The 13,859-nt window shown below is 38.5% G+C and overlaps 1 protein-coding gene across 1 annotated transcript in view; it reads left to right on the top strand.

The window, feature by feature from the left end:
• LOC111513749 (nose resistant to fluoxetine protein 6) overlaps positions 1–13,859 on the top strand; it is a 34,691-nt gene that overhangs the window by 6,976 nt on the left and 13,856 nt on the right. Inside the window, exons 2-7 of the mRNA XM_023169974.2 lie at positions 3,346–3,500; positions 4,278–4,516; positions 8,209–8,509; positions 10,453–10,619; positions 10,837–11,005; positions 12,866–13,059. Coding sequence (XP_023025742.2) covers positions 3,346–3,500; positions 4,278–4,516; positions 8,209–8,509; positions 10,453–10,619; positions 10,837–11,005; positions 12,866–13,059 — 1,225 coding nt within the window. The remainder of the gene's footprint in view (positions 1–3,345; positions 3,501–4,277; positions 4,517–8,208; positions 8,510–10,452; positions 10,620–10,836; positions 11,006–12,865; positions 13,060–13,859) is intronic.

Below are 13,859 nucleotides of genomic sequence, written 5' to 3'. Positions count from 1 at the left end.
AAACCTTCCACCACTTTCACAATGGAGAATGGAGTCCACAACGAATTGCCATTACTAGACGTATTAGTGAAGAGGACCGACACATCTGTATACCGAAAACCCACTCACACGGAACAGTATCTGAACCACGAATCCAACCACCATCAATCGAATGATAGAGGAATCATTGAAACTCTATTACATCAGAGGATTATCGGAAAAATTGGGTCCAAGCACAATATAAGAACCTGCTTCAGATCCGGCTGCTTCAGATCTGACAGCCTCACGAACACCAGACCATAGCATCGAGTGATCCCAAGCTGAGCCAGCCAAGCTAGCGTAGAGATACGCAACATATGGAAACCCATAATCAGCAAAAAACTCCCACCAAACGGTTATCTCCTATCAAACAGGTGAAGCGAAAAGACGAGATAAGTGAAAATACTCGAATGAACTATAAATAGTCATTTCTCGGAGAAATTAGTCCAGTCATTACCCGAAGACGATGATAGATACAAACAATCAAAAAGTCGTGAAGTAACTTGGGTTGAAATCTCTAAATTTCTTTTATTATTTTTTGTTTCATTTTTCATTTATATTTTATTTCACTGTAACTTCATTTCAGGTATTTGTATTGTTTTTTTCAGAGATTTCAAATAATTTTATATAACATTAGAAAATGGAAGTCCGAACTAATGACATTTATCCTGAAACGTTGTCAATCATCTTTAAACAACAGCTTGGAATACTGTTGTGAACCAGAAAACTGTACAAACCTCAGCAACTTTTGATGCTTTATAAAGCTCAAATCAGACCTTCTTTGGAGTATTGTTCTCATGTATGGAGCTCCGCCACAAAGCATATCCTGAAGCTGCTGGATTCCATCCAGAAAAGAGCCATCCGCCTGATTGGAGACGCGAACATCACTTGCAACTCTGATAGTCTGGAACATCGAAGAAAGGTTGGAGATTTGTCTCTTCTCTATAGATACTTTCACGGGAGGTGTTCAAGAGTGGTACTTATCTAAAATACGCGGACTGTGGCTGCTCACCGTTTTGAGGTTTATCTCAGTACACCTCGAACTTCACTGTTCAAGAACTCTTTCATTTGGAGAATTGCGTTTATGTGGAATAAACTTCCGAGGAACGTTTCTCCAATCGAGTTTAATCTCCAGCGATTCAAATCCAATGTGAATCGCACTTTCGCACAGGCACCGCTCAAGCACCGTGTATGCTTGTTTGTTCTCAAAAAAAAAAAATTCGAGGAATGTCTCCCAGTGCAATTCCTATTATTTTTGCAAGATACTGATCAAATAAGTGTAACATTTGAAGGAAAATGAAATCTATTTGGAATGATGTGCTACTCGACCATACTTCCAATTGATGATAATGAGAATAACACTTTATCCTCGAAGATTGTTGAAACAGAAAGACCGAAAGTATGCAGTGGAATTGTTGCCCCTTGAAAATGAAATCAACATTCATTACCATGATTTTATATTATGATTTGGAGGGATCAAATGAAAATTTTCAAATTTCTCTCTATCATAGAGAAGAAAGATTCGTCATAAGTGATACTGAAACATTTAAAATCATGAAAAATCATTCCTGGAAGAAACAGAAAGAGAATTTGAATAAGGCCAATGTGGTGGGTTTACTAGACCCTTTCCGCCAGATAGGCAGGAAACATAAATGTCTGGCTTAAGGAGTAGGTCCTGTGACGCATTTCAGGGAAAAATTCTCCCATGGTTGCACCCGCCAGCCAAGAGATGCACTCGTGATCCTCTCAGGTAATCTGTAGCCATTCAGACTGGAATGTGTAGCTCTGGTATCCTACCTGTCGACCATCTTCTAAAATTCATCTACGGCAGCCATAGAGGCATAATGCATAAATTCCAGTTGATTGGTGTTCAGCAAAGTTGTTGGATGTTTGAAATGCCAAATTCCAATCAGAATGATGCAGTAACCTTTCCATAAGAGGTCATTTGTAAGTCAACTATACCTGATTATACAATGGACTTGTCCATTCAGGGTGTTTCCAGCTCTGCTTTGGATGAATCATCGTTTGAATGTCAGTGTTTGGTAACCTATTCGTGGGGTATATTTTTTCTTCTCCTAATGCAGATTATGATTCTGCTGTTCGAAAATTCCGTATGGCATACAGGGCCGTCGCCATGGAAGGAGCCTCCCCCCACTGCTGGGAAAAAGTTGGGAAATTTTGGGCCGTGAAGGTAGAAAAAAATAAGAGTAAAAAAATGAATGAAAATTAAAAAATAACAAAATGAGAGAAAATAAAGGGAGAGGTAATAAGAAAACGGAAAGAACCGGGAGAACGTTGGGGATTCCCAACATACATAACTTGGAGATCCATACTTTGAAATTCTGAGTTGTTTGAAAACCTAAAAAAAGTTCAATTCCTCCCAAGTAAGAGAACAGTCCTGAACAGTCCACAAATTTTGAAGTGATAGTTTTACAAAATTCGCAACTTTTCGCTGTCTTTTCGACTTGGAAAAGTTGGGAAATTTCGGGCCGTGACGATAGAAAAAATAATAGTAAAAAACAATAAGCACAATATTATCCGAGTGTTGTTGTGTTGTTTCCTCTCATTCGTATTGAATATTCCTATACATGATGGATATGGTGGACCTTGGTCCAAAGTAGAATAATTCCCATTATTATTTTTATAATTACCAAAATTTATTTTTGTTTGTGCATAACCTAACGGGCATAAGCATTCAGCCAATCTTTGGATAGCTAAGTAAGAAAATTAATATATTATAGTAGTATATTATATCCCTCGACTTTCATTTTTTCGAAAGATGGGAAATTTTGCTGTTGGGAACATTTGGATTTCCTACCCTCCTGGTTTTTCTTTCGCTACGGCCCTGATGTCACATTCTGCTCTAGCAGAACACTTAGCTTACTGACAAAATCATGAGTTGGAGTTCATCATATCCATCTCTACTGTAGACTCATGATCGGATTATTGTTACTTCATGGTCCATAAAGGGTCCCACATCACTGCAATGAGGCTTTCTATGACGAAGAATTGGCCAGTATTTAGAGGGTTTCATTAGTAGGCTCAGGGTATTGAATCCTGTTGGCAAAAGTATACACATATACACATTTGAAGAAATCCCACCTCTACGTGTGACACCCCATCCGGCAGGGGGTATTTTGATGTCCCCCGCTACCGGTCAAGATTTGAATTACAAGGTCTAGAGGAGATAGTGGTGAGGTAGTTGAAGCTAATGAAGTTCATTTCTTGAGAAAAACTCGCAAGACTTTGCCTGTCACCCTAGTGTTTCCATACCTTTCATTCTAACCACATTGTTCATGACTCAGAAGAGATGATTTTGTTTTATAGATAAACAATATGCCTCCATGCCTGCATTATTCCATCAAGATAATTACGATAAGTGTATGCTCCTGGACGATGAAGCTTTATATTGTTCTTTCATATATAAAATGGAACCTCGACCCAATGGTGCCAATAGTACCGATACATGGAAAATAATACAGGTAATATTACTGAAGGTTTTGGAAACCAGGTTATGCAGATATTTTCTGATTATTTCATATATAACAAATTTTGATGAAGTTAACTTATACGATATACCTTGCAATAATTGGGATACGAACACCAGAACATTTTTAGGTAGAGTAACTTCACACAACATTCTCTTGAAGAAGGACACATAATTGAATTTGACGAAACAAAAATTTTGAATTCAGAAAGAATAATATTTGAAAGACTGTTTCTGAAAAGGATCCAAATCAAAAAACCCAAAGAGTATGAATGAGAAGTCATATTGAAATGCTGATTATTATTTATAATTTTTTACTAGAGGTAGATAAATTGTTGATATTGAATGTAAAATGGGTTACAGGCTGTGTAATTGATTCATGAGATTATTTAAGATATAAATTACATTTACATAAATATTTCCTTGTCATTACAGTTAGCTTTGCACGTAGCATAACTAATATCGACATAAATGTCACAATTTCAAATTTTTTATAATTATTGATTTGATAAGTTTCTGGAACACGTTTTTGACTGAAAATCCTCTATCAGTTCACATCTTATCTTTTGAAGATATTGACATTTATATTCTGTATCGATAAATGCAATGGTCCATACTGTATACACCTACAGATGTCCATTCTTTGAAAAAAGCATCTAACTCATAGTTCATTTATTAAAAATAACTCGTTCCATAATCGAAATGCTTATTTCTTCTAAGAGATGGATTTTTCGACGTTTTTATAGATGAAAACTCTGTTATGTATTTTCAGGAGGTCAGTTCTAGTAGGTACAACTACAGACATGACCATCTTCGACACTGGATTTGTGTTCCTTCAACTTGTCCTGAAATCATTCCGAGTAAAAAAAATTATACAAAAATTCAACTGGAGATTGAAAAATGCTATGACAAAAAATATGAACAGTATGGATTGATGGGCAAAATTGACAATTTCAAATGCGATACCAATGTGCCTGAATATCCTATGGATTGGTTGGACATCGTTGTAGGGTGGGTAAATCTATGTTTTTGTGATGTAAGAATGATCAAATTCAAAACGTTAACGCGGGTGGTGTTTAATCTTATTTTGCTTATTCAAATGAAACTTTATTGTGGATTTTCCACAGGACAGTTCCCAAAACCGCAATACGTGTTTCACTGTAGGCGTTATAGGCGTGTTCATACTAATTGAATCCTTCCTGAACATATGAAATTATATGACTTTCTACATACTTGCATTTCATCAGTTCGGACTTCCATTGTCTAATATGATATAAATTGATTTGAAATCCCTGTAAGAATCTGTAAAAAAAATTGAATTAGCTGAAAAAACAACTTTATTGAGCAAACAACTGAAATTACAATGAAATAACATACAAGTAACAACAAAAAAAAACCAAAAAAATCGAGCTATTAACAAGAGCTGGAAAAAAACTTAGAAAAACTAACAAGAAATGAAAATTAAAAATATAAAATTTGAAGATTCCAAACCAAGTTAGTTCACGACGTTTCGATTGTTAGTATCCACAATCGTATTCGGGTGATAACCGGACTTATGACTTCGAGATCTGACTTATTATAGGTCATTCGACTGCTGTCACCTATTTCCTCTTCCCTCTCTCCACTTCATTGGGTTTTAGCGGAAGCTGACCGTTTGGCGGGAGTTGGTCGTGTTCCGCTTGATTAGAGGTTTCCATATGTTACGTATCTCTACGCTAGCTCGGCTAAATGCGTTGTTGGACAACATATATGCGGCTTCTTTGAATTTTCTCCTGAACCGGTTTTCCTTGTGAATGATTTTAGCTTGAGCCCACTTTATGTTATGTTGATAAGTCCAAACATGATCTGCTATTCCTGATTTGCTGGTTTCTCCTCGTTGTGTGTGTGCTTTTTGTGTTCGGCAAAGCAAACTTTCAATGGCCTCTCAGTTTCACCGATGTATGATTCTCCGCACTCACAGGGTATCCGGTGAATACAATTCTTGGAATCGCAGTCCGCGTTTGGTGGTCTGGTTTTTGTGAGACTGCTACAGATAGGGTTCCCAGCTCTGAAGCAGGTTCAGATGTTATACTTGGATCCAATCCTTCTTATCCTTTCCGACAATCCTCTGATGTAGGGAAGTACAAGTACTGGTTGTGGCGGCTTCTCTTCCTTGTGGAGCTCTTGCTGTCTTCTAGCTGAAGCCTGTTCCACCATCACTTTGGGGTAACCATTCCGTTGAAGGTCATTTTTGATGATGCCTAGTTCCTTTTCGAAATCTTCCTTTGTATTGCAGAGCCCGAAAGCCCGGTCTAGTAGAGTCTTGATGATTCCTCTCTTAGTCGATTGATGGTGGTTGGATTCCTGGTTCAGATAGTGTCGAAAACCCACTCATATATGAGTGGGTTTTCGATATACAGATGTTTCCCATTTAGTGTCGGTGCTTTTCATCAATACGTCCAAGAACGACAATTCCTTGTGGACTTTCTTCTCCATTGTGAAAGTGATGGAAGGACGTTATTGATGTGCTTCAGGAGTGTGCCTTCATTATATGGTTCCATATATATATATATATATATATATATATATATATATATATATATATATGTTTTTCAAGTGAGAGTGTTTCCAGAAGTACTCGTTTCAAGGAAAAAAAAAACACAAAAATGAAAAAAAAAATACTTTTCAACATAACTGTTTTGCTACTCAAAATAGCCATTAGCTGCCGACATCACTTTTTCATTGTTGTGAAATCAGCGACCACTTAGCCATTTCTTCAAGTTTGGGAACATCCCAAAAAACCGATGTCATGACCTTGCCTGCAGATGAAACGGTCTTCGCCTTTTTTAGAATCGGTTTTCCCTATTGAGTTGACTGTTTTGATTGTTCCTTCGTCTCGAATGTAAAGTGATGGACCCATGTTTCATCCATGGTAATGAAGCGACGCAAGCATTCTGCTTCAATGCTGTGAAACTTCGCTAAACACTTATCATACTGTTTTTGCTCGAGTGTGAGCAAACGTGGCACCCATCTTGGACACAGCTCTGACACGTTCGAATTTTCAGATAACATACGATGCATCGCATTTTTTGAAATGCCTACTGAGTCTGCTAGCTCGCGTACTTTCAGTTGACAATCATATAGTACCGCTTTGTGGATTTTCTTTGCCGTTTCTGAAGTCGTCACCTCATCTGATCGACCATTGCGATGCTCGTATTTGTACCTCGTACGGCCTCGTTTCAACTCTGCTTCACAATATTTTACTGTTTAGAACGAAGTAGTAGACTCACCCAGAGTAGAACCCAGTTCAGATTTTATATTGGTTGGGCTGAGGCCTTCCAAATAGATGTATTGTACCACATAAAGATGACCAATATTCTTCATTTTCACAAATTCACCGAGAAAGTTCACTATTGATGCCTGCCAAACAAATACTAAACAACACAGCGTTTTCAAACTTGTAACATATGCTTCATAGATTGTTTTCTTTCTAATATCGGGATATTTTTCATCTCTTGATTAGGCCGATCACACCCTTCGTAACGATCTCGTCACGCATTCACTAGCTTACTCCCCAAGTCAAGCGCGCCTACAGAAGTTCTATACGATGCAATTTCCACAAGTCATGCTGTATATATCCAAAGGGTCTGCTCATATGCGCACTTCATGACTTAGATAGTTCAAGAGTAACAAGAAACTGATGAACCTCCTGTAATTATTCCTTCTTGAGTATTCATTGTTACGATCTTCGTTCGGGTTTGAAGGCCGTCGTGGTTTGGAACTGTATCCTCTCGCCAGCACGAGAGGCTGCCTCTTTCAGAGGTCTATTCATCCTGATGGTTCACCGATGACCCGTTTTTACCTGTCACATTGCTTTGCACTGCTGCCTTCTTAGCATATTTTGGTATAGGCTTCCAAATCCGGTTGAGCGTTATCGCCTCCTCTTTTCTGTAGTAGTTATCTGTGTGTTTATGGATTTCTATGGCTTCGCGTACAAGCCGACGCAACGATGGTAACCATGATCGGGTGCAAGTAGTTTCACATCTTCAAACAGTATCGTATGATCTCACTGAACGCGTTTTCCGCTACTGCCGATTTTTTTATCTGACCTAATCTACAGTGTCTCCGATGTTCATTCAGCCTTGTACCCATGGATCTTTTGGTGGTACCGATATAAACTCCTCCGCAGGTGCATGGTATACGGTATACCCCCGCAGCTGATAGTGGATCTCTTTTGTCTTTCGCAGATCTCAGGCTTTGCTGTATTTTTCTGGCTGGCTTGAACACTGTTTTTATGTTATGCTTTCTTAGGATTTTTTTGATTCTATCTGTAACCTTAGGGATGTATGGTTGGAACGCACCTGCAACCGTTTGAGTTTCCTCACTATTTTGACTTGTTGATGTTTTCAGTTTCCTGGCCTTATTGATCTCGGTTGTACTGTATCCATTCGAACAACGAACAAGGCGGGCTACCTGTGTAATCATAAATACAGCTTACGAACTACAAATGACGAGTCATCAGTGAACCATCAGGATGAATAGACCTCTGAAGAAGCCAGCCACTCGTGCTGGCGAAACATTAGAATACAGTTCCAAACCACGACGGCCTTCAAACTCGAACGAAGATCGTAATGCTGAAAATCTTGTTTCAATAATTTTAAAAAACATTTGCATCAATATTCATCAGTGTATCACTTTGATTTTTATTATTTTTCAATTCACAGGGTGATTTTCATATGTTACATGCTTCTCATTGTATTCTCTACTTTCTACGAAGGAACGGCTCGATGCAAAACAGAAGAAGAATACCAGAACTCGATAGGCAACGGTTGGAAAAGGAAATTGTTCGCTTTCTCTATTCCCAGGAATTGGTACAGACTCAAAACCGTGAGAAATTCTCCGGAATTTGAAAAATTGAGACCAATACAGGGTGTGCGATTTTACAACAGTCTCTTAGTTATTTCGAGCCATACTGTCTTGGCTGGTATTCTTAGACCCGTTGCTAACACGAAATATACAGAAACGGTAAGTTATATAAGAGATGTAAACTTTTTCATGTCACGCCTTATTATGATTTTGAACTCATCGATCTACCTTCTCCATTCATCATTGTGTTTCAGGAGTTTTTTTATAAACTCAACAACTAGTTGAAAGTTTCAATTGAAATGGTAAATGTTGATTTGTTTGGTCGTTTTGAGAAAAAAAAAAGTTCTCATGAACAAACGTCGTAATAGGGAGCACAAGCGGGGAGTTCGGGATTTACTAAAGCGCGGCAGATTAATATACAGGGAGATACCTTGTACCCGGTTAAGTACCTCTACCAAATATGAGCCCCATATACAAGGCCGCCTGTGAGTGATAAAGGATCAGATTAGTAAAAAAAAATTGATCATCAGAAATTCTCGAGCGCGTCAGATTAAGGTAGAGTGAGTTAATTACCTGCTAACAATTTGGGAGTGACGTAAAAAAAAGGGGAGGGCAGCAAAGTTGTAAAGAAATAACGTCATTTCGACATTCTCGAGTGTAGCTAATTTTTTTTTATTTTGAAGGAGATAACCGGAGTGTAGGGCAACACCGGTGTCTCGTCAATACCGTAGGAGTGTTGTAGATGGTAATATAGCACTCTTAAGGCCGCTTTATGTCGATGGATATAGGCCGAGACCGCATATGCTGTACATGCTGATAGCAAGTGCATTAGTGTCTCGGGCGCCTCGCGGCAGGCCCTGCACCTTGTGTCAGGAACCTCTATACCCATCACGCGAGTGCGGTAGACTGAGGTGTTGAAGACACCATCCTGGCAAGCCATAATGAACCCCTCAGTTTCCGACTTCAGCCCACTCGACCTGAGAAAAGCGAAGGTCAAGCGCTTTGATAAGCCAAGGACTCCAATGTTATTGAAGAAGTCCCCATGCATTGGCTTATTCTTGTATTTCCGCAGAAGTAAGGTGATCTCTGCGGCTTTTATCTGAGCTTTTTGCTGAAGAGGTTCCAACTCGGTGACAGAGTTGTGGTCACCACGTTCAGTGTCGAAAACTATACCGAGTTCATCAGCAGCTCGTGCAGCTGCCCGGTCTTTACGTCGAGTTGATACAGCTCCTCCCGAGTCCACTTCACTACTCCAAACGAGTAGAGTAGGATTGGAACGGCAAGCATATTTGTTGCAGCAACTTTGTTCTTCCCCGACAGTTCCGATGACCAGATCTGTCGAAGTTTGTGCTGATACTTGCCACGGAGAGAGTTTTTCACTGCTGTTACCTCTTGTGAGTGGCGTTGTTCCACCCCGAGGTAAGTATACGCCTCTCCAGCATCCAGATGTACGAGCTGCACATCCTCTCCGTAGTCCCCGCATCGTTCTCTTTTGAATTGGACCATTGCATATTTGTCTATCCCGAATTTCATACCGATACCATGCGTTTACTCTTCCACCACCCTCAAGGACTGATGGAGATGCTTCTCTCCAGAGGCATAAAGTTTAAGATCATCCATATAAAACAAATCGGTGATCTTGTGCCTCCGGTTACCGGAGGTGCCACAGTTATATTCTCGAGTGTTTCTGAGCGCAACGGATAATGGCAATAGTGAGATGCAGAAGAGAAGGGGACTGAGGAAATCACCCTGAAATACACCCCTTCTGAAAGTGACCCATCCTGTTTGGATTCTTGTTTGACCAGATGTTATGATAAAGCGAGTTTGCCAAAGTGGTATCGGTTGTTCCATGCATCTCACTATTTTGTCGGGTACCGCAAGGCATCTGAGCAATTATTATTATTATTGAACATGACTGAAATACAAGGGTGTCTTCATCTTAAGTGTGCCACACTGTATATATTTACGGATACATATGATTTTCTGAGAAGCAACCAGGATTATAGCCATCACTTACAGTATAGATGAGTTCTAATGACTCTAAATTTCTACTCCCGAATTTCTTAATGCAATGAAGAGAAATACTTTCATTTCTTTTACAGATTCAAGGAAAGGTGGCTACCCTGTTTCTATCTAACGGTCCTCTGTGCATGGGCACATTTTTTTTCCTTTCATCTTTCCTTCTGATACAAAGGGTATTTTCAGAATTCGAAAACAGAAATTTCAAGCTGAAAGATGTACTGAAAATTATCATGAATCGATATATGAGGTATGTTTTGTTTCGTTCTTATTTCTGATTTAATATTCAATGGGGACTCGAATAAAGTCCGGTCAATTTAGACATTCGAAGTTACTTAAATTCCCACCACGCTGAAAATCAATGAGATTGTTCAAAATATGATTAAAAATAAAATTTGAAAGTTTTCCATCTTTGATCCGAATCATTAATTTTTTATATCAATTAATTGTTCATGAATTCGTTGCAGGTTGACTCCGTGCTTGGCAATAGTAATTGCTTTCTACGCCACCTGGTGGCGTCACTTAGGAAACGGACCCAACTGGAATCATTTTGTAGGCAGGGAATTTGTCAATTGCAGAAAAAGTTGGTGGAAAAACTTGTTATATTTAAATAATTTCATGGACTCAAAAAATATGGTATGTAGACTTTTAGTTTGTTATTATCACGTCTCCCGTGAATACTGATATATTCACGAATGTAGTAGAAATCAGAAGACCTGATGACCTTGAACTATTTTGAAAAATGACGATTTTGAAATAGTTTTCTTTTTCTTTCACTCGTGTTTCACTATTTCTTTGCTTCTCTTTGCTTGTCTTATATCGAATTGAATTGAATTAGTCCAAAAGGCTTAGGTTGAGTCAGGTTAGGTCCAAAGTGAGTGGATCCATTCGACCCTCTATCGCAACCCGCAAGTGTTTATTGTGGCTCACACCTATTCACACTCCATCAAAGAAACACTCTGCTTCTTAACGAAGCCGATTCGTTTGTATGGTGAGTGGTCTTTAAGGTCAGATGTTAAGAGTACGGCTCTGCCGAACTCTAAAAACCTGATTCGGTCCCCAGCGGGACAGGCACAATGTATGTGCTCTGCTGTTTCATCATTTTCCAAACAAAGGCGACACACACTGTCTTTCGACAGTACGAGTATCTGCATATGATGATTTAAATGACAGTGACCTGTGAGAAGGCCTGTTAGACATCGTAGTTCATTCCTACTACAGTCCTCCTTTGCAAGGGAGTCAGCAGCCTCATTGCCTTCCAGGCCAGTATGGCCCGGAATCCAGACCAGAGACAATCTGTTAAGTCTTCCTATCAAGGAGAATCGTTTTTGACAATTTGCTACCAATTTAGATGTTGCTCGGCAGGAGCCAAGAGATTCCAACGCCGCGTCGCTGGACTGTCCAAGAATATTTTATTGGTTCATGTATGAGGTTGGATTCTTCTAATCTCTCCGCACACAATTCAATAGCGTAAATTTCTGCTTGAAATACAGTCGCATAGGTTCGTAGGCAGGTTGATATATCTGTCCTGTCTCTGTCCTGGGTAAGCCAAAAGTACTTCATTTCGTTCACACTTCTGCTACGTTATGTTTCTAAGAAGTTAGATTTTTACAGGGGAAATGAGAGGCATCGGAATATCATTTTTGATATGATAATTGCCATGACGTCATATATCCTTTCCCAGTAATCATTTATAGCTCTACTATTCTAGAGACACAGAATATATGACTTCTCTTCATATTCACTTTGATGCCTAAAAAGAAAATCAACTATTATGGGGCCAACCTAAACTTTTCACTGATGTTTGTTGAACTTGATTTTTTCGAGACAAATACATTGATTTCATACTCTTCTTATATCATGGTTGGATTGGCAACTGGGATCGATCCATAATTATTGCTCCGTTTGGAGCTGTCAATGAAGAGGCGCCACTAACTTCATGAATACACAGGTAATTCCATTTTCAACAGCAGACCTCAAACATCTTGATAGGTATACAAGGTTTTTGTCACGTGAGAAAAACAAAATAATAGCTAAGAACTTTTTTGTAGAAAATTTAGGTCCTTCACAAAGTCGAAAAAGGATTTTCTGAGTTTTCGCATTGGGACCTGTATTGTTGACAAACGAACTTTCTCTACCTGATGTCATCTTCTGAAGACTTACTTGAAAATGTTTACAGTGTTATCAAAACGCTAAATTATAACTGAGCATGCGTGAGTTCGGTTGAAATAATCGCTACAGTAGGTATAAAATATTGAATTAGAATGCAATTCTTTCAATTTGGTGTCTTCATGATGGAAGGTGAATGAAAGGTGAAAGTAGGATGAAGGCCGTTTTTGCCTAGTCCTGATTGGCGAAGGTTCTACTGATGAAAAAGTTATCGAAGTGTTTGGAGATATAGTAAATATTTATTGGGATACGAAGCTACAAAACTTTTGAAAGAACACAATAGAATAAGATATAACGCATTTGATGAGTATATAATTTTTTTTCCAGTGTTCGTCTCATACATGGTACCTGGCCTTGGACACTCAATATTTCATAATAGCGTTGATAATAATTTGGATTCTGAAGAAAAACGAAAAATTGTTTTGGCCATTTCTGTGTTCATTATCTTGCTTGGTTGTGGCTGCCACGTTCTTGGATAATTATTATGAAGACTATGAAGGGCTGATTCCTCCTTTACCGGAGTGAGTATCTATCTTTTCATATTCAAGAAAAAACCAACTGAAAATTAAATTTTTTTCAATCAACTTCCTTCAAATTCTTCTTCTTTTATGCGAATTCTACTCATCTTTGTCGAATTTTCACTGGAGTAAATTATTTTTTCCTTTATTCAAAAGTTTCCCTCTTTTTTATATGATGATGGAGAATTGGAAAGCCAAAAAACTTTCTTCATAAAATTAGTTATTCTTGAAAAATATTCCATTTTCAATTCAAACGAAATTTCTGCTATTCTGATAATTAAACTTGAAATAATTATTCAAATTTCGCAGAATGTTGAATTTGTTGATTTTACAAATATAAACTGTATTTCTACGGAAGCTCAGGAGGGCTACAAATTTTCATCGTTTGTTTCTTGGAAGAACCGACTTCAAAACTCTAAATTTCAATTTTACTCTCGGAATTTCAACTTCGAACTCGAAGTTTTGATTTTATTATCAAAATTTCGACTACAATTTGATTTCCAGTTCAAAGTCGTAATTTTGAATGGAGTCGATGACATCTCACAAAGACGTCATCTATGGGATTAACAAAGAACCCAATTCTCGAATGCCAAAGATGAACGCGACTTCCCAAGGCGGTCAGTTGCGAAGCCAAGCTTCAACATTGACCGCTGCCTTTCACTGCAAGGCAAATATAGGGTCATCCAAGAGGGACTTTCGAACTTTGACAACTCATAACGGCCATCTTGTTAAAGCTACATCTGTCACATCAGTTGTCATTCATTCATATTATTTTGCCGAATCCCCATGGTGTGCAGGAGAAT

The sequence above is a fragment of the Leptinotarsa decemlineata genome, unplaced genomic scaffold (genome assembly GCF_025532065.1).
Source record: "Leptinotarsa decemlineata unplaced genomic scaffold, Ldec_3_MD MMD2_tig00026307_RagTag_RagTag, whole genome shotgun sequence".
In the NCBI taxonomy this organism is placed as follows: Eukaryota; Metazoa; Arthropoda; class Insecta; order Coleoptera; family Chrysomelidae; genus Leptinotarsa; species Leptinotarsa decemlineata.
The sequence above is the reverse complement of the archived record's forward strand: the minus strand, read 5'-3'. Positions and strand labels throughout refer to the sequence as shown.